Source organism: Falco punctatus (genome assembly GCF_963210335.1).
Source record: "Falco punctatus genome assembly, chromosome: 7".
NCBI classification, from domain to species: Eukaryota; Metazoa; Chordata; class Aves; order Falconiformes; family Falconidae; genus Falco; species Falco punctatus.
In genome coordinates, this window is record NC_137587.1 from 31,922,145 (window position 1) to 31,943,870 (window position 21,726).

Here is a 21,726-nt window from a genome sequence, read left to right on the forward strand (position 1 = left end):
AAAGCGCCACGCAAGCAGGCAGAGGCAGGGGTGGAGGAGGGCCCAGGGCACCCGGGTGCCAGCTCCATTTCCAGCTCAGCTCTCCTGGGTGGCAGAAGAGTACAGCAATGCTACAGATCCGGAGCTACAGGCTGCAAAGTTTTTCCCTCCAGTGGGAGGTCAAAAGCTGCTCAGCTGAGGCAGAAGCAGGACAGGTTAGAGCATGGAACAGCAGATGCTGTCTTTTGCCAAAACAACAGGTGTCAAAGGACCCCCAAGGAGGACAAGACCAAATGGCCAGGGGAGCCCTTGTTCTCCCCCGCATCAGGTCCCTGTGGCAGAGTTGACAGTACAAGTGCACAGTAATGATACCAAGAAGCCACGACCTTTGGTGGGAGCAGGATGGCCCTGCGGCACAGCATCCTGATTCCACAGCTATGAAACGCGCTTACTGCTCATCAAATTGTTCCCAGTTTCCCAGCCTTGGAAACCAAACAATCACAGGTGGTAATGAGTGAGGTGTCAGAGGAAGGTGGAGTTATGAGAATGAAGGAGGAACAAAACTTCAGTTACTCCCAGCTTATTAAAAAAAAAAAAAAAAGGAGTTTAAAAGGATATTTTCCCTTGGCTTTGGAGTGACTTTGTAACCTCTTCCCTCCCCATCTGAGAAATCTGTGTTTTAAAAAATGAAAGGAGAACAATGTCTGGGTTTGAAACTGTCAGCAGGTGTCTGTAACCCACAGCCCAGCACCACAGGGGAGGGGGATGCTGCCACGCTTTGGTGTCTGGAGCTGCTCTTGGCTGAGAGCAGTGTGCCTGAGGCCAGTCTCCGATCTGAAATAACTACATCCTTTAAAGACTGCAGTATTTAGAAGGTAGCCAGCTCACACTGTTTTATGTACCTATTTTTGGCCTCTCTCCTCTGTTTTCTCATAACAAATGCTGTGCTCCGTCTCTGGCAAAATCTAGGCTCAGCATACAGCACGCCCCCGTGGGGAAAGGAGCCACTGGCTTCAGCAGGGCTGCTGTTGTTCAGGAAAGCATGTAGCAGTGCCCCTTTTCTTGTTTTATCTGTTGCTTACAGCAGATAACATCAAGCAAATTCTCATTTTGCTGTGAGGGCGTAAATTGTTGACCTCATTGGATTTAGAGCAGACTGGCTTTCAAACTAATGACAGACTCACAGAGCAGCCGCTTGGTAAAGCTAATTAAAAAGCATGTGTTTTGACAGGGGAAGCTGTTTTTCTCTTCCCGGGCAGGGTGTTTGTCTGGGCCAGGCAGCTCAGGCAGGGGCTCACTCACCTTTGCCAAGGGTAGATGCGGTAGGGCGGGTTGTGGCTGCTGGAGTGGCTGGGGGCGGCTGCCTCGCTGGGACCTGCCACCATTGACTTCTGGTGGCTCTGGGCAGCTGGCTGACCCACGGGGTCCTCTTCCAAGCTCTGCTGGATGGCCATCTTTATCAGCTCATCTTCACTCAAGCTACCGTACAGACTGTATTCCTCGCAGCCTATAGTTTGTCTTTGAGTATTTGCTGCTGTTGTGGCCATTTTTATATTTTTTTTCTTTTTTTTCTATTTTTGGCTTTCCTGTAAAAGGAAATTGTGATCATCAAAATTTGGAAAAATGAAACAAACTCAATTATCTTGTGCTTTTGTTCAGCTTTGCCTCTTCATTAGACTGACCAGAAAACCCTTCAGAAATCCTCCTCCGGGGAGAGAAGATTATCAGCTAAAATCTGCATGTAAATGTAATGAACTAACTCCTTTCTGTCACAGAGAAGTAATTGACTTAGCTGGTGTTTAAGAAAGGGAAGTGAGCTGCTGCAAGCAAGGCAGGTTTTTATCTACTTATTCTGGTTACCACCACTCAAAAGAAAAATAAGTAAAGGAAATCCCCATAAAATTGAAGAGCTACAGCTTTGAAATGAATTTATTTAGGAGAATGCCAATGGGCATCTATTGTTGGGTTTTGGGAGGATTGTTTTATTTCTTGCTCTAATTGCAGAAAATTAAGGGAAAAGGTTTGTATGTTTGCTGGTTCTTCTTTTTTATATGGTTGTAAGTTCTCTGCCACAAAGTGTATAGAACTTTGTGGAGTAATTTTTTCTACCTTATCTGGAGATCTCTTGAGCAACATGCAAAGCTGTTCTTTGAAGTGACTTTCTTTGTTTCACTCAGCTAGGAGAGCAATATGAGACTGCTCAGTTTCACTTCTGATTTTTTGCTTTTCACAGAACAAAGTTCAAGGTCATAAGCTTTAAGACTTATAGTCAGGCTCTCTTCTAAAAACTGGTGGTTGAGAACTGGAAATGAGAGAGGGGGAAAACATCAAAGCACACTCAGCAGTCACAGAATGACTGTGAACCCTCACTGCAGCATGGACTCAAAAAAACCAAAGACAATCCAAAATACTGTGGTATTTCCAGCAGTGATAGGGAAGTATTAATGTGTTGAATTGTACAATGCTCTAGCAGGATCTCATTTGATGCCAGTCTGGCCACCAGTGTTCAAGGGCCAAGGGCTTATTTCATGAGAGGAGATGGAAAAGCTTGCCTTTTTAAAGAAGATGACAGCCAAGGACTGAGTAAGAACTGTGTAAAATAATGGAGATGAGGGGCAGCGGGTACAAGCTGCCCAGGAGGACATGGCCAGGACAGGGGAGGATGGAGAGCCAGCAGCAGGAGTGCACCAGTAGGGTTGCCAACAAAGCTGCCAGCCCCCAGCCTGGGTGCTGTCAGTCCCTGTCCCAGCAACGCCACAGCTGGGCTGGTCTCCAGCTCCACACAGCCCTGCCCTGCCCAACCATGGGTCCTGGTGAGCTGGACCACCCAGCAGAGCCACAGGCATGAGGATGGCAGAGCCACCCAGACCCCCCTTTCTCAGGACCTGCCTCCCACCAAACCAGCACCGCTGTCAGAGTGAAGCCTTCAGCCCCTTTTCCCTGCACAGCTGCTCTCGCCAGCAGGCTGGGGCTCTGCTCCGGCTCTCCGAGTGCCTGGGGCAGCCTGGCTTCCCAGGGACTCACACCCACGTAGTCGATGGAAGCAGGGTCCAGCACACCACAAGCCTCCTGCCAGGAAACAGTCCTGACCAGGAGGAAATGGTAGCTCCCCAAATGGCAACAGAGCCGTATCTATCCACATCAAGACACTCATGTTTATTTCTTTAGCCATCATCTTTTTTAAAAAACTAGACTAATACAGTGTCAAGAAATTTCAAGAGCTTAAACCAAGCCATAACTAACTTAAAATCTAGGATTTAAGTTTTTCACTTCAGCAATCTTGGTATCTCTGACATCAAGAGCCACCTCAGGCTCCAAGCACACCCCAGAAGAAGTGGGAAGAGGTTGGGGTAAAGGGAAGCCCAGCAGATTTCAGATTGACATTATGACTTTTAACAACAAAGGATGTATTTTAAAGCAATGCAAACTGCCAAAATAAAACCTTCTGTTGCTGTAAATAGTGCAACCGAGTTTTGTTGTTTTTTCTTTTTTGTATTTTCAGCTAGATTTCTCACAGCTGTTGTTGGTTACCTTCTCCAGAGAGAGCTGCAGTGCCTCAGCTCTGCTATGACCCTCTGCTGCCCCAGGGAAGCAAGCCCAGGCATCAAACTGCTGGCAGCTCTGGTGCGGAGCCGCTGCCTGCCCCATGCCCCAGCCGCTCCAGTACCTGTCCTTGGCTGTGCTCCAGCCAGCGGCTGGCCAAGAACCATGACACAGCTTTGTTTTCCCAGCAGCTTCTGCTGCTGCTTGGCTTGTTCAACTCCTGGCATGCTGGGCAGCACTTTCATAGTCGGTCAGCCTGGGTACTCACTTAGTAACTGGTGCACTGCAGATGTGTGAAATCCACGGGCTGGAGTCAGAGGGCTTGTCTGCAGCAACCAGCACTGCAATGCCTAAATGTAGGGGCACGGCCCCAGTGGTGACTCAGAGACCTCAACTAAGCAGTCAGTGAAGGCAGGATCTGCTCATAAGCTCCTAATGGAGGTGATGCACAGTGACTCTTTGGAGGAGGCAAGAGTGGAAATTTAACTGCTCCTCTCTGAGGGCAACCGGAACCAGTGGAGCCTGAGATACAGATCCCTCCTTGTTATCCTCCCCAGCCCCACTGTTGGCATCCCGATGGGAGGCAACCAGGCAGTGGGTCCCTTTGTGGGCAGTCAGGGCTTTGAGGAGTATACAGGAGACCACTGCCAATGTGACTCCATGCTCCGGCACAGAGAAGCCAGCTGATTTGGCTGCCTCCCTAAATCCCCAATGGATCTAGATATAAAGGCCATTTCTGGGCATCTTCCCCTCCCTCTTTCTTTTGCTTTACACCTTGTTAAGGCACAGGGAGGGAAAAGGAAGAAGGGATCATTCATACTTCACCCTCTTATTCTTTTTATGGGTTAACTGGGTCCCACCTACTCACAGAGAAATGGGATAACCTCCCCTGCATGTTGGTGATCCTCACTAATCTAAATATTTTGACCAGCGTCCCATGGAGTACAGAAACAACAGCTCTGGCTGCAGCTCCCATCACTGACTCATCCTGCAGGAAGAAACTTTGTAGGGCTTAAAATAGAGAAAGCTTTCAGTTCTGCTCATCTAACTGGCACAACAGCAATGAAGGTGTAAAGGGTCACGTCCTGGGGCTGCAGGAGCTTTTGGGCTTTTGGGTCTGTTCTTACAGCCAGGGACAGCCTTGGCTGTCCTGAACCCTTGCAGAGACTGTTTTTTTGCAGAGCTGTTACTGCATCCCCTTGCCTGTCTCCCCTTGCTCAGACTGACTGTGTGGTGTAACTGAGTTTGGCTGGAGTCATGAAGTGTGCCTCCTCCCTACAGCTCCCTGTGTGATGGTCCCCAGTGGAGCAGAGCCCAGCCACCACCCTCCCCTTCCACCTGGAGATGCTTCTGTTGGAAGCTGCAGAACCACAGGGCTCAGGCCCTGGATGAAGTTATTTCTGTAACAAGCCACCGTGAGCCAGCTGGGTGCATGTCCTCTGCTGGAGGCTAATGAAATGCAGCCTGATTCAGTTTAACCTTCTCCCACTGTGGCTGAGCTCGGCGGCATCACCTGGCGCTGCTGCAGCCCACAGACCCACCCTGGCTCTGCTGACACAGCAGGGCTAAGGTTACCCCATCTAAGGCCAGTGGTGAACTACCAACCACGGCCTTATGGAAGCCCACTAGACTAATGCACTATAAGCTAAATATTTTCCACCTTCTGTAACGAAGGTGTGAAAAAAAAATCAGTCATTGTTGCTAGGAATGGTTGAACTGGTTTGGATAAGTAAGATCTGGCCAGTGGCCTTTCTAGATGCAGCTTGGATCTATTTGCTTGCTCTAAGCCTGTTTACCGCAGGTTTAAAGTATTGGAATCAGATTTATAATTGCTGTGCTTACTGTTCACCCTAAATTCAGGTTTATGGAGGAAGTTTTAATGTTCGGCTGTTCCCTGCAATTCCCTGGCAGCCTAAAAGCCCATCCTCACGTGCAGGCAGCACACAGCATTGCATCTATTGTAAAAGCAGAACCTGGTTTTTAAAGCTGTGGGTGTAGTGCCCATATCATTCCCTAGAGATTGCTTTCCGTTCAGGTCTGAACGGCTTCACTAGTGATCTCTCTTGGCAGAGATACCCCTTAGGATACTGCTGCCTGTGCTGCCATTTCATAGCTCAGTCTGGCAAGATCTACTGGATCTAAACTGAGCATCATTTCCACATAGGTCCTGATCCCGATCCTTAATTTTGCCATCTCGATTTCAGTGAGAGTTTGTTGATTTAGATGTGGAAATCAGACCTGTGTCAGGTAATGTAGCTGCACCCAGGGGCCAGGAGGTGAGGGTTGAAATGCCAGACTGTGATGCTCTGCCCTGCATCAGTGAGCAGCTGTACCTGGCACAGCTCTGATGCCAAAGGTGCTATTCACCAGGGTGACTACTAGTAACCACTGACACTGTGGCAAAAGCCACAGACAAACACAATTAGGTTGCTATTATATTTGTACTACAAGCTCTGTCAACATATAGTGTTTAGGAGAATGGGCCTCTGATCCCTGATGCAACATAAATAAACAACAGGGATTACAGCTGGCTTTGAACATGCAGAACCGTGCTATTCAATACCATTAGCATCTGAAACAACTGGTGCCCATTGATAGCGCTTCCTCAAAGAAAAGCTTAGCAAGGCTGCCTGTCCTCCTTCAATAGATCCCAGGCAGCAGAATTAGCAGAATTACTTAGTGCTGTCAGAGGAGGGTGGCAGGTGAGTGACAAGGTCATTAAGGGAGCAGAGCCAGGGACTTTGCCTGCCTTTGCAGTGAGTTTACCCCCGTCAGTTTGTAACTTAATACAGGACCTCAGTATTTATGGCTCAGGGTGCAACAAAACACATTTCTAAAAACAAAACCAAGTCTTTTGAGGCTGCAAAAGAGAGGAGCGGCTTGCTCATTCTGCCTTTTGCAAGGAACAACTGAGCCCCAGCTTCTGCAGATACATGTTTGCCTTTCCATGTGTTTGCCTTTACTTCTGAAAGCAGCAGGAGCACGCACAGGGGGAAGGTAAACACAGCTGGAAGTCTTCACAGTAAACGAAGCCTCTGCTTCAGCTCTTACTGCGGCACCTTTCAGGCCAGATCCTCTGCTGGCAATGGAAACTGGACCAATTTGCAGCACTTGAAGTATTCGCATTTTTGCTGTAGTTTAGATCAGTTTCCAGATAAACGTTTGCAGTTCTCCAAGGATATTACATTGGGTAACTACTGCTAGGAAGCAAGTGATTTTTTAAAAACGTAATGATTTCAGTGCCCATCAGACCTGCCAGCACTAAGGCATCAGAAGAATGACATCTCATGCTGTCCAGCTGCAGCAACAGGCAAACATACTTTTTAATGACAGCTTATGCAAACTGCTCAAGTTCTAGCCCTGTGCTGAAGGAGCAAAGCCAGGCTTCCCAAAGGAATCCTCCAAGGAAACAAATCCCCCTGTCCAGCCCCAGCTGTCAAAACAGGTCACCTATCAGTGTGGCATGTGTTATGATGCCATGAAATCATGGTTCTACGCAAATTCTTTACTGGAAATGCATACATCTGCAAGCTTTTATTTATTCTCAGAAAGCATTAATTCACGCAGCAATCAGTGCAATATTAGCTTCATGTCATACCAGCTAGAAATTTATAAATGAAAGAAATAACTTGCTGATGTCATTTTTTGTCTTCACGCTGTGCCTTACACACTACATTGTGCCTTAGCATGTCGTAACTACAACAACCATTTCTGAGCAAGCTATTCTAGGGACAAAGATACAAGTATCACCTGCAATTAAAAGAAAAATAAGGAAATGACAGAGCTACAGTTCTGCTTAACACTAGTGAGTGTTTTATGGCTTATTTGAAAAAAAAACCACCAACCCAAAAGCAAACCACAAAAATTCCCAAGACTGTGTCAGGGTGTTAGGTTACAAACTGCTATAGGAATAAATATTTGCATAGACATTGTTGAAGGAAAAATATTTTCTTTAACAGACATAGCACACTGACAGATTGAAAATATTAAATATGTTCAAAACATGCATATTTGCATTACCTTTTTGTTCTGAAATAAAAGGGCAATAATACTGCTGAAATGGGTTATCTCCTTGATTAAGTCTTAATTCAGAAAATCCGTGCTGGTATTCGTCTCCCTGCTTTGCCTGGATGTTTCGATCAACTGCAGGACAGCTTTGAAACACTCTCGCTTTGAAGCCCGGAGTTTATTTCTGGATCACCCCATGATCAGCGAATACAAGCCAAAATATAAGTTGTTCTGAATCTCAGATTTCCTGTTTGAAGATGAACGGCAGAAACTTTTACCCATCCTAAAGTTCTTCTTTGTTGCATTATCTGAAGAACTTCACTTCATCAAGCATCCTGTAGCTAAATGACACAAAGCTGACCTTTCTATTACATCATTATTTATTGTCCCTGACAAGTAGACCATATATGGACATGTTTCTGGAACCTAAAGAAGAAAAAAAAACCCTTGCCATATAATTTTGAAGTAAAATACGTTGTCCTGGAGAGTTTTATTTACTCAAGGAGAAGGGAGGTCCATTTACTTTTCTTTTAGCTTCTGCTTGTTAAACAACGTGACCGAACATTACGTGGGTAGTTACTGGTGTTTTAGAGTGGTTCGTGTATTTTTAAGGCTGCAAGTTTGAGACTTCAGGATTCCAAAAGATGACAAAAGCAGCTGTGAACTTGTTCCAAGTAGTATTTGTAAGAGCTTACTAGTGGAAAAAAAGCTGCTCTTACACCATGTAAATGTGAACGACAGACTCCTCAAGACCATAAACGTGAAATGGTAGCCACCTTCCCCACATGTGGCAGAGGGCAAGCTGGCCAAGGCAGAGATAGCACTGATCCAGGGGTGAGCTAGAAGAAAACAGTCAGGCACATACAGGAGAACTGACACTTGGATTAACTGGAACGTGGGGATAATAGTTTGGGAAGGTTTCTGTGTACTTGTCCAGCTGGTATGACGAATGAAGGGAAGCTATAATACACCATCACAATGATGCCTATGCTTTTTCCTTCAGTTCCTGCTTCACTGTTTGCCATGGCAAAACATTGCATGTAAAAAGAATAAAATCTAGATTGCAATGGGTCTGGTTTACCTTTTGAGTACCTTGTTGATCCTCAGGCTAGCTGTACCCACCCTGCCAGTGCATAAACACTCCCATCTAAGGCTTAGCAAGAACAATCTTGAAAGGAACCAATTTAACAAGACCGCATCATCCACTAATATGTGATCCCTTGCAACTCACCTGCTTTGCTTGTAGTGTCTTTCAGGACCAGCGTCATTCCCTTTCCATGCTTGCTTCTCCATCCAACTTACTTCGGCACGACAGGATGGCTAGTACGTGACACGTCCCCCTTCCCTGCTGCCCACAAACCCATCTGCCCCTCATAACTAGTGCTAGGGCTGTTGTTTTGTCCAAAGTTAAGGACATTCAGCAGTTACTGTGGCAGGTAAAGGAGCCTTGGATGTCATCACCAAGAGGGTGTGACGCTCTTATGCCCTTGACAACACGTCAGCCAACCCTCCAAAACTTTTAAACAACACCCAGCACTTTTTTCCCCTATATTACTTAAAGATTGTAACCAGCCTTGGCTCAAACACAGGAGTGAATATCTCACATATTTAACCCTTTTGCTTGCCTTTTTGGCAGTCTCTTATGCGATCCACACCCTTGGCACCCTTACGGCCTGCTTCATGTCCCACTGAACTCAAGGAAAAATGCCAATACTGTGATGCAGAGTCACACTTGGCAAAGGCAAGGGTGCCTATGTCTCCCAGGATGGACTGCTTGATTAGAAAAAAGATGTTGGGGCTCAAGGTCCCGGCAGCTATGAACATTGCAGGTGGTTCCCCATCCATTCACACCAAGCACACTGCAATTCCCTTCCCTCCCACATTCCTGGGTTTCCTTGCAAAGCCCTGTGCACCCCTTTGATACATTTGGAGATCCTATGAATGTTGCCACACCATTTTCTAATAAAAGCACAGGACTCTGCTTCAGAAGACCTATTTTCAGATATCACTAGTTCTTCCTTTTGTCTTGAGTAAATCATGTAACTCCTCTGTGTCTCATTTTTTACATTAGTAAAGTGGGAATAATCAAATGCATTAAGTTCAGAGAAAAGTGCAAAATTCCTTGCAGATGGAAAGCCAACAAGAGTACTTATATGGATAGAGATCGCTGAATAAGACCTTGTTTAATTAGTATCTGTGAAATACTTTGTATCCTCAGAGGAAGACCTCATAGAAGTTTGAAATATTAATTACAGAAATGTTACTATACAGGAATGAAATCATACATTTGGGGGTTGAATTTTTTTCCCAATAAAACAATGTTGTGGCTTTATTACAACACACCCAAAGCATAATAACAATCATTATGTTTTATTAGCATTGCATCAGATTTGCTAATATTTCCCCTGGAGCACGCACAGTTATAGATCAGCATTTTCAGCTTAACCCCAAGACATTCCAAGAGATTACAAATGTCACCTGCAAAAATAAATAGATAAATTTACACTATTTTCTGGGACAGATACCAAACTCAGACGCTGCATATTAGATCTCTTTGCTTTTTCTTTAAATAGAAAATTATGGAAATAGCCAACTCATGATGATGGGGGAATCAGCTAGGATCTCATAAATGAGGTGCAATAAAGAGATTTGAATCTGAGAGAAGACAAAGAAGGATGACTGTATGAAAATAACATGTTTATGTTGCTTTTATTATCGCTGTTCATGCAAAATGAGCAGAAAGATTCACTTTAATCTTCGTGTTTCCTCAAAATAGCCAGCAGAAGTCAGGCTAGGAAAGCACATGTAATATTTCCATGATTGTTGGATTTGTTCAGAGTCTCTACTTCCATTAAGTCACCCTTCAGCCCTTACTAAGCCTTTCAGTTCTACTAAGCTACACAACTGAATCAGGCAACTGAGGCTGGTGAAAAAAAACAAAGGTCATTTGTGCATTCCAGGACACTGATGAACTTGTCACAGGCTCATTTTGTGCAGAGCTGCCACAGATGTGCCATCACATGATGAAATGCAAGTGAAAATGGACATTAGCACAAACTATTATTTTTCATAGCCTATGACAACCAACAATGACTAACTCTACTGCATCCAAATTCTTGACTCATGGGTGGGTGTTCTGAAAGGAGGGAAATACTGGTTAGTTGTGGCAGCAACAGTACCTGGACAGAAAGTCCTTATAATACTTTGCTACAGAACAGCATACTGCTTTGTGCACCAATTACCTGGAACTGTTCTCTTGTTACTTATATCTTGTTTGAACAATTTTTTTTTTCCTGCAGAAAGACAACAACATGCTTTGTGTGGCATATTTCACTGAAATAGACCTAGGACACACATCTCTGTACTTTTTGTGATCATATTCCAGTGAGCAGAGCTTGGTGTTCAGTGTTGCCATGCTGCGCTTCCATCAGACACTCCCAAAAACTAAGTGCAAACACCAGAACCAAAAGCAACTCTCCCGTGCCTCCTGCTACATAACTGATGTTCAAATAACAAGACGATAGAAACTCCCACAGGGGAAGATGGTTTCCATTTCCTTTGCGAGAACTAATGATTGCTTTGGCCACAGTACCCTGAGAAAGGCAAGGAGCCAGAGGCACTTGTGTGGGAAAAGGTGGAGGATGTCACATGTGCCCAGGGGTAAGGACTAGAGTATACATTATTTCTTGCTGACACTGCTGCCGGAATACTTCAGTGCTGGAAAGATATAGGTGTTTTGAGATCACTCTGCTAAGAACATAATTCCCCTTTCAGGAGGAATTTAACCCACCCTAATAGCTGCTGACTCACACCCCCGAGTCAGGGTGGACTTCGGCTCAGTGTACGACTTCCACCTCTGCACAGTGGCTCCCCACTGAAAATTTTTACCTTTCAGATACAGTCAAAATGCAATCCTCACTCCTCTGGAAATATAACATGAGCACAAAGGGAAACACCCAGTATCCAGGGTCCCAAGCCCTGTTTCAGGTATCTGATGACTCAGCCCAGATCTGCCCTGCCAGTGAGCTCTGGAAGAGCGTATAGCTACTGCCGTCACAGCCTCTCTGCAAATGTCATCATAAGGTCACATCCACTGACTCAAACTGAAAGAGGAATCAGTCAGAGGGAATGTGAAATGCTAATACGAAGTGAACACAACCCAAAGACTATATAAACAAATACGTGTTCCTTGGAGGAACAGGGGAAGCATGAACATTATCATTTAGTTACTCTTTGCTGTGCAAATATCATTTATATTATGTTATAATATATGTTGGTAAGAATTCTAATGAAAGACTTGTCTTTTTCTTGACCTTTACAAAATCCACAAAATTCAGAGATGTTGCTGCAAGCCCATTGCTCCAAGGCTCTTGCAAGGGAGAAGGAGAATGAGAATGGCAAGAGACACAGGCTGCTGTGAATAGCAAAAGTCCTGAGAAAAAGCAATGATGGAAAAGTGACATCAATTTTGATGCAGAACAACCTTTCCAGAGTTTTTTCAAAGCAGTCTTTGGAAACATACAGTGGCCGTTTTCCTCTCCATTCAATCCCTTAGGCTAGTTTATAAACAGAGTCCCTTTTGATGCAGTTCTCTGGTACCCCCTAATTCCTTTAAGACTGATTTGTTTGTAACTGTGGTGCCTGCTGTATGCAATCAGACCTGTTGCATTGCTCTCCTTCCCTTCCCTCAATGACATGAGAACAGGCTTTCTAGACAAAAATCTGACTTTGCTTTATTATTGCCACAGATAAACAGACCTCAAAAAAAACAAAAGATGCCCCTACCTAAATTCAGAAGGTTGCAGAAATGTCATTGACTTTGAGTACAATGAAGTGCAAGGAATTACAACTTTCTTTATGCTTGGAGTTATACTAAGGCTATCAGGTGCCACCAGAGCAGCAAAGCAGCACAGGACCCTCCTGTGGACAGCCCAAGGAAGAAGTGGGTTGTTTTGGTTTTTGAGAGATGGGCTCCAGCCTGGCTTGGGATGAATGCCAAAGGCAGCCTCTGGCCACCCCCACTGGAAGTGGGTTTGCTGCCATGGGGCTCAGAAACTCAAAGCAGGGGGATGAGCTGTCATGCACATTGACTCCTGCCATGCTACACTGGCCTACTCCCCTAATGAGCTGGTCAGACCCGAGACATCGTCAGCTGCTGTGCTGACAAGAGCAGCAGAAGAACCAGAATAGACTGTACTAAAGGGCACTGCACCATTATCTCTGTTTACCCAATGCTGGTTTTGCTGTGCGGTCAAATTCATATGTAATAAATACAATATCTGACCCCCTGATCAAATGAACTGTCCTTCATACTGCCCTGAGAAAGCTTTGTTGTTCTGCACTGACTGCTTTGAGCATGCATGAGAGAGGACCAGAGGTTTATGCCCCCTTTAAGTTCAAATCACAATGCAACAGGTTTGTTTTACAGGACTGACATTTAATTATTTGCCCTACATCTCTCAGGTTAAATTTAGAGCTAAATTTAGGACAAGTGTCTGGACAGAATGTCATGACACCAGTGTGTATCTGTTGCACAACATGCCATACGAATATGTAATGTTCAACTCAGTTATAAATAACAGTACACTTACCTAATTCAGCAGGCTTCTGGACTCTATCTACTGAGCTGGTAAGCAGGCAGTGCAATAATAAGAGTCACAAGTATACTGAGGGAAGAAACACAACTAAAAACAAGAAGACAGAAAAAAATAATCTTTTTTCCGCATTTTTTCTTTTTTTTTTTTTTTTTATCAAGTAGTAATTACTGTCCCATAGAAATATATGTATTACAGTCTAGATTATCTTAAAAATGGACAGGAATAGATAAAGTGGAATTGTGAAAAGAATTGTAGAATTTTTTTCCCACCGAAGTGAGAGATGTCTGATTCCTCAAGAGCAGAGTTAAATGGCTGTCAAAACTCCCACCCTCAGCCTGGAAGAGGACAGATTCTTTCACAGTGAAGAAGTAGCTTGCTAAATACATGACTTCTTCAGCCACAACAGGGCTAGATGAAAGCAGTCAGTGTGGCTGAGGCAGGGAGACCCACACCTCCAAACTAAGCATCGTTAGCTTCCTGAGCTGTGTTTGGAGATCATAGCTCAAGGGAAAACCTGAGTACAGGAAAAAAACAACTGTTACACAAGTGTCAAAACCACAAAGTGAGATGGAAAATCTGTTTAACACCTTTACGGTAAGATGAGAACAAGCACGACAGCAGAGATGAAGGCTGGAGTAAAAAGCTGAAATTCAGCTCTTGATGTTACTGAGAGCTGTGATAATAAACAGGATGTGTTTTCTCCATTTGAGCTTCTGCAATGCTTCTGTCCTTTGGCATTCATCTAGACCCACTTGTGGAGTGTTTTCACCAGGCCTTGGATGGTGAGGCTGTAGGCACTCTGGCCACGGCTGGGTGATGGCCTTCAATGCCAAGCTCTCCTCTGCTGCCAGGAGCTGGCAGCCTCTGTGGCTCTTTGCTGCAGAAACATCCTTGTAGGTCCCCAGCTGGTGCAGAGTCCCTGTCCACCTGTGTTCCTGGAGCTACAGCCTGGCAGAGGGAACGTCACTGGGATGAGACAGACAATGGTGAATTCTGCTGGCCATCAGATGGAGGGCCCAACAGCTGCAATGTGTGAATCAACTTGGTATCAGGGCGCACTGAGAGCACCAAGGCAGCGTGCAGTGCTGCCGAGCAAGCCCTGGGGGACTGTGGGGAACTGACACTGCTGTGGCAGCTGAGCAAGGAGAAGGTTTTTTTTCAAGGCATTAGAAATGGGATGCAAACAGCTCCCTGGGTCCCTAGGATAAAGATGATCCAGCCCAAGTGGAGGGGGCTGATACCTGACAGTTGCCCAGTATCTGATGGGAGCACGTGCAAGCTCAGCCTGGGTGTGGGGGAGGGTGATCTGTCACATCATGGGCTACAGTGGGTACTGCCTGGTCCTCTCAGCAAAAAAAATCTCACCCTTAGGTGGGACAGTCTTCTGGGACCTGAGTGAGGCACATTACCATGTCAGTGTAGGGACACCTATGCATCCACTTTGTGCTTGCTCTCCAGATACCAAAGCGCTTTGCTATGAGGGCATGCCAGCACAACACCTTTCAAAAGTGCTTAAATCATGTTTAGCATTTTTTCCTTTAATGAGCGATTTCCTATTGACCTGAGATTGTGAGACAAGTTTAAACTTCTTAAGCTACTCACAGTATATATGAATGTAGGTGGGTGCATGCAGAGTGTCAAAGATATTTTTATTGAAATGCTGCAAAGATTGAGTCATTTCTTGGTTGGCACATTTTATTTTTCATGAAAGTGGTTTTGCTTTCTCTGCTGCAATTGCACATCCTGTCTGTCACATTCATTGTGGTCACAGTTTTGTATCATTGGTTAATCTCTGATAACAACCTTAGTTTCTGTTGTTTAGTACCTAAAAATCAATCGGGCCAGTGGTCAGTTTAAGCAGACCACATAGGCTGACTCCGACAGTGGTGGTTTAGGAGCATTTGCAAGAAACTTCTGTCAGGATAAATAGTTCCATGCAGAGACATCCTGCAAGCTCATGAAGACTGGTTTAAATCTTCAAAACTTGGCACTTTGCAACCTAACCAAATATTTTTCTGATTATTTATTCCTCAACAGTCCCATTTTCATGTAACACTGAACCCAAATTTGAATCTTGCTAAATTCTTTATCTCCATGACATTTTGAAGCAACGAGTCCCAGAGCCACAAATAGCACATTTCTGTGCTATTGTTGTCAGACTCCTGACAACCTCTTGCTGTGCAGCAGCAGAGACCCACATGTGGCTTTGAACACCAGCAGCAAGGACCTCCATCCCCATGGATGCTGGCACTGTGAGCCAGGCACTAGGGGAAAGCAAGGCTGCACGCACCAGCCTAGATTTTGACACACTGAGTCACACAGAAAGGACATCGAGGCATGCTGTGAACACCGAGTTCAGGTTGTGCAGGGAACTGTGGTTAGCTTTAAAACATAGTCAAAGAAAAAAAAAATCCCAGACCTCGTATATGCATCAAGACTTCACTTCTGCAGGCAGCTCTTCTCAGTGAACGTGGCAGCACACTCATGGGCAGCCTGTGCAGCACAGGGCACCAGCAGAGCTGTGGACACCTTCGTGTCTGGCAAGAGCCAAAACACTCCCCTCAGAAAAAAAGTGATTGATAATGTAAATTTTCACCAGTGTTAAGAAAAGTCTCTGGCTATTGGTTCACTGCTCAGGATGTGAATAGGAATGGAGTGTTTCATAATAATTTTATTAACAATTTTATTTTTTTAGAAGGAGAAGAAAAAAGATTTACTAGAAACCACTGGAGTACTTGGAGGATGCTGCCTTCATCACTGATTTTTGTAACCACAATCTGTACCACATGTTTGGCCTCAGGATCAGTTTGTTTCTGTTCTGCATCACATATGTATAACAAAGCATGGGAACTAATATTCGTTTAGTGCTGTGCTTGGTTATATTGGTTCAGTACCAGAGAAGCTGATGGAGTCACACTGGAGTAAGTGAGGACAAAGCAATCAGTCAAAACTCACTCAGGTCTCATAACACACATAAATATGCAGAGAAAGAATAGATCAACCAGGCATTACCAACCTTTTCTTTCCCTAGTGTAATTGTACTTTATCATTTATGACAAAGTACTATCATCGCTTCTGACCCTTCTGTCATGCAAAACACACACGTGAATAAGCAGTCACTCTCTCTCGGCACATATATGTGCACATGTACAGATATCTTACTGGAGATCTGCTCTACTTGAGTGAAGAGGGTGAAGTCCTGTACCTGAGATATCCACTACAGGTACAAATCAGTGTGGCAAGAGGGTAGCTGGGCAAAATACTGCAGAAGGTGCAGGCTTTCTCCAGCTTTCTTCCAATAAAGAATTCCTTCATGTAGCTACAAGTCTGCTTCTACCTGCTTTCCATCCATCCTTAAGTTCTTCAATCAAGCTACAAACCTGACAGATTGGGCCAGACAATTCAGTCTTTTGCATTTATTTATGCAAAGAATGAGCTGATATTCAGCCACTAGAAATCAGTATATCCCTGTTTATTTCAGTGGAACTGTAATTACTTGTTTCCAAAGTAGGTGCAGCTCAGTCCAGGGAGCACTAGAAGCACTTCAGGGAGAGGCGTGTATGATCCATCATGAGATTTTTAAAATTGTGTATCAGATCTGTGAAACAATGTGGCATGCAAATGGAATACACTGACTTGCCGAATGACGTTCTCATGATACATTAACACTTTTCCTTTTTTTGAGCTCCAGGGTGATAGCTTATGTCTGGTAAGAAACAAACAGTAAGACTTCAGGCTCATTGGAGAGGAGTGAAAAGCTCTCTGCTGATGCCATATGGCTCAGGGTAACTTTCGGACAACCACAGCTGCAAACAGACCTGGAAAGGACCTGATGATGTACTTGTGCACAGAATCCACCACTGTCTGAGCACAGCATCAATTAAACATAAAAAAGAGGCGCTCATTATGCAGATGGTTAGGCTGACTTGGAGCAAGCAGAAAAAAAAGTTTCTCTGGTCATATAGGAAGTATATGTCTTCACCATTGTGGGTGGACAGGTCGGAGTTCTGTACTGGCTAAGCATCCTCAGGGAAAAGTCATAATACAAATTAGCAGCACAATATTCATAGTAGCAGAAAACCAAAATAAATTACATAAAAAGAAAGCTAAAATTGCATATAACTAAAATGGCATAATCCAGATATAAGCATGGGTCTGTACCTCTTTTGCTTATTCTGTAAAGTAAGAACACACTTTACTATGCAAATCAAACCTCTTCGCTGAGAGGACTGTAGTTTGGAGGAAGATAAAAAAGATAATATTTGTCTATCTCTGCATGTGCTGCAGTAGATGTGCACACACACACACACAGATACAAAGAAAGGACTGGGAACTGTGTGTGAAAAAGGACAGCACCAAGTAAGTCAAAAAGCTTCTGAAAAATAAAAGAAATCTAACCCTGTAACCCTTCAATTCTGTTTGCATCATTTGCATTTGGAGGCTTCCTGGGAATAGATTGTATTGAATTTGTTACAATTGATTTTGAAGCTTTCAGGCTGAAATTTTCTCCAAGGTGTTATGTGTGGCAAGGAAGGGACATTTACCCAGGTAAGGGTGTTAACATGACTTGTCAGGTCTCTGCATAGTGGCATGCAGAAGAAATATTTGCCAAGGCAAGCCTTGAGGCCCATGATCACCTGCCTCACCATGGCCAAGGCTGCCAGGGGAACAGGGGCTGCAGCCATGGCTGGGAACGCCACTCCCCACAGGTCCCCCTCTGCTCAGTGGAGATTGACAGCAGATTCGCATCCATCTAGAAATTTATATTGCTCCAAATCATAGTTTGGTACAAATAAGACAAAGGCAGCTGGATTGTGTTGAAGCAGGCAAAGGTTGTTAAAAACTGTTTTCCCCCCAGCTCTGTTCCATCCTTTTGCAGAAGTCATCAAAATACGCGTGGCTTCGTACATAGAGAACTTGCATGTTGGGAAAGATTCCTACTGTGCTTCCAACCCATCATGAGAAACTGGGGGTCCCCAGCAATCTCAGATGAGGCATTTGCTGCAGCTGCAGAACGGCAAAAGTCAGCCTAACTTGTTTTGCTGACCCAGTTGGGTCAGTGCAGGTAAGTGACTTCAAATCCCACCATACTCTTGAATATAAAAGAAGAAAACTTTATGGGGAACATGCTGGTTGGAGAATCTCAGAAATAGCAGTGTTTTAATGAATTTAGGATAAAAAGGAAGAATAATTGAGTAGTAACTTTTCTGTACACATAAAACAGCTCTATCTGTAAACTAAGTGCTGTGCATTTAAAGGTGTCATCCCAGAAAATAAAAACAAACTGGGATGATCTCAGTAGGCACTGCCTGAATTTAAATTAGTCATGCAACATGGGGAAGGGAGACTGTAGAAGGCAGTGAGATGATTCATCATTGCAAAATCAGAATTTATAACAGATAATATGGCGTCAATAAAAATAAAAAGACAGAACACCACCATGCATAATATGACACATATGTGCACAACTGGTTCAGTCAGCCCCAGAAAAGCCTAGGACAGATCTGAGAAACTAAGTATGTGCAGCTGCTGCTCACACGTGAGTCCATGTAATCTATCCCTCAACTGTAATGTGCCCACCACCGTGGTATCTATTTACATACTGCAGAGCTCTGACACATACATACGTTGACCTGCTTTACCTAAATTGCCGCTCAAACCTACTTGATCAGCTGTCTATGTCTAGCTGACTTGCCCCATCAGCCTTCTCAAAATGGTGCAAAAGATCCAAGGGGCACAGTCCTTCCTATGTGTGTTGGCAGCATTCCTTTCCGATAAAGCATATCTTCAGAAGGATCAGCCACATACCAGACATGCCCATTAGTTTCGCCCATTTCAAGACCATTCTTCTGCAGCTTGCCCTTAAAGATCTCCACCTCCTGTAAAAAAAGACTCTAGACTTCCAAAACTTATAACCATAAACAAATCAAATGCATAATATCACTTAAGACATTTTGTATGGGACTAATCCTGGAAGAGAAGCCTCATTTTTCACCCCATACCCACCATGCTTATTGCGTGCCCAGTGGAAAATCAGTAGCTGGGACCATATCTCATTTTCTCATTTGTAAAACCTATGAGAACAGGTACTTTCTCCAAGATTTCAACAGTTGTGTCCACTGAAACAATCTCTGCAGAGGTGTCAGGACAAACATTTCATCTGAAGAAAATCCTCAGGAGCTGTTTAGCATCCATCCATCCAGAAGGATCCATTCCAGAGACCATCATGCTCTGAATCATACTGATAAATATATATCAGTCTTGCCTATCAGGATCTGGGCTTGCAGATTTATAAAATTTCAAATCTTCAGAGTTAAACATTGATGTTAAACTTAAAACAGAAATGCAATACAAAGGCTGTCATGCTGGTAATTTCTAGGTTGAATTTTCCTGTTGGAAAACCTGCCTGCCTCCTGAATCCTTTCTCCGTTGTGCAATATGATGCAAAGTGTCTGCTGCCTGGCCCCTGAGTGCAGTGCTAAAGCATAATCTTTGCACCAGCTTGTCAAGAAGCTGAACAGGTCTGTTTTATGTTCCCCCAGTCTGTATTTAGTCCACTTTGTCCTCATAAGGAGCCCTGCTCATACAGATACATCTATTTATAAAAACACCCATTCATTTTGTACGTAGAAGATTTCAAAGTACAATCGTCTCTGTAAACGCTGTGACCAAAACCCCTTTGGGGTTGCCAGACCAATGACAGAAACTCTTTTCTTTGTCTTAACTCAACCCTTTCTCATCTTTGCTATCATGCACTGCTGAGCAGAGCCATGTCATTATATGCCATGACAGTGCACCACATATCCTTACTATTATCAGGCTTAAGAAACATATTAGGGAAAAGATCGTATCACTGCAAGCTGATATTTCTCATACAAGGTCTGATTCAAAAAGCAAATTATTGATCTTTGTTAACATGCAGTGTACCCTTTCTTTAAAAAGCAAAATCTAATAAAATACATCAGATTTCTTATTACATTTTCGTTTAACTTAATATTAACCTGAAAGAAATGTTGAAATCATGAAAATGACAGAAATGACCTTGCTTCATAAAATATAATTTTCCAATTAGTGTAATTGTTTTTGAAACCAATCAAGCTGAGTAAAAATCAGAATATTAAACTTCCCCTGTCATCAGTCCATAAATTTTTAAAGAACTTTTCAAACCATCACTGCATTTAGTATGCTATGGACAAATCTATTGGAGACAAGATGCATCCTGCCCTCAGCTCTTCTAACTCCCCTGATTATAACACCAATGAATACAACTGGTTCCCTTTCAACATACATCAGCTTCACCGAGCTTATGACTTGGCCAAAGAAATAAACAGTTGTGCCTCAAAAGAAAATCAGTAACCAGGAATATTATCAAAAGATATCTGATGAAAGTTGTTGGCTGGTCAATCTTTGCTGGCAAATAAGTAATGCTAATTTTTTGAAAACATCTCAATTGAGAAATTTCCTGGCTGATGCAAACACCTTGTCCTACATTGGTGGTGTTACCTGCCAGCAGAGAGAGTCCAAGTCTGGAATGAAGATAACCAAGGCAAGCTAAAAATGTGCCCTGCAAGGTCTAGGGGATAGACAGCATCATCAGTACTAACATATGGTCAGTCCCTTCCTCTGGTCCCCAGGGGAGGGGAGAAGAAATGGTTATGTCCAGCCCTCTCTGAGAGATGAGGGATGGGTCTTGCTCTCCTTGCTCTCATAGTGCAGGTATAAAGCCAGAAAGACTTACAGTCCTGCATGCCACTCAGCTTTTCTGCATATCCTTGGGTAACTGTTCTTTAACAGCTCTACACAGAGAAGGTCAGAACATTATGGACTCTTTTCTAAGGGCAAAACACCTCCTGAAGTCAAAGGCCATTTCACCATGTACAGGCAAGAGAACACCAAGTAAGAAACCCATGCTTTGGGTGATGCTTTAGTTCCTTTGATTATTGTGTATTTTTCCAGAGAAGAAGAAGACAGGTGTCACTCACGTCCCCAACATCTATGAGGCTGGATAAATCTCTTTGCCTATTCATGTGTATGTCAAAGAATCTCAGGGAATGGCATTCTCTCCTTAAATCAAAGCAAACCCTTAACTCTGCCCTCAGTGGACAGTGCATGTGTCAGCTAAGCTCACCCCAGGTGTTTTCAGCTATTTCTGTTATCGTTTGGATCCAAGTTTGGGCCCCTAGAGAAGGGAGTGCATGGCACTCTGTTCTTCAGGAAAATTACCTTAGTGCGGTGTATCGACAGCCGAGGTGAGGTGGTGTCATGAGTGCAGGAAGCCAAGCATACAGTAGATTCAAAGGGTCTGTTCAAATTTGAGCTGCACCACGTTATTGTACAGGGGCTTCCCTCAGACAAAATTATGCATCAGAAAAATTATGCATCTTTTTATACATACAATAACCCAAAAGCATTTATTCATTTTCAGAAAAAGGTAAAAATCAGGAGTGCAACCAAAGAAAAAACATATAATGTATTAAGGAAATAAATCTTAATACCAAGTCTTCAACAATAGCATCTGTAGTTATGCACAGCTCCTGCTTGGTTCATGACATGTTTCAAGTCCTACCTCATGCACTTTCTTCGTGCAGAAAGTGGGACA

The 21,726-nt window shown here is 43.9% G+C and overlaps 1 protein-coding gene across 4 annotated transcripts in view; it reads right to left on the reverse strand.

Annotated features, from left to right (window-relative positions):
- Positions 1 to 13,238, reverse strand: part of ASB2 (ankyrin repeat and SOCS box containing 2) — a 36,481-nt gene extending 23,243 nt beyond the window's left edge. Inside the window, exons 1-3 of one of the 4 annotated variants that reach the window (XM_080396266.1) lie at positions 13,122 to 13,238; positions 7,526 to 10,008; positions 1,282 to 1,550 (exon numbers count right to left, since the gene is read on the reverse strand). In XM_080396266.1, the coding sequence (XP_080252392.1) occupies positions 1,282 to 1,550; positions 7,526 to 7,531 (275 nt within the window). In that variant the 5' untranslated portion in view covers positions 7,532 to 10,008; positions 13,122 to 13,238. Of the gene's footprint in view, positions 1 to 1,281; positions 1,566 to 1,661; positions 7,497 to 7,525; positions 10,009 to 13,121 lie in introns of those variants that run through there. The other 3 variants (XM_080396267.1, XM_080396269.1, XM_080396268.1) reach the window with 3 other exon arrangements.
- Between the last annotated feature and the right edge of the window lie 8,488 nt (positions 13,239 to 21,726).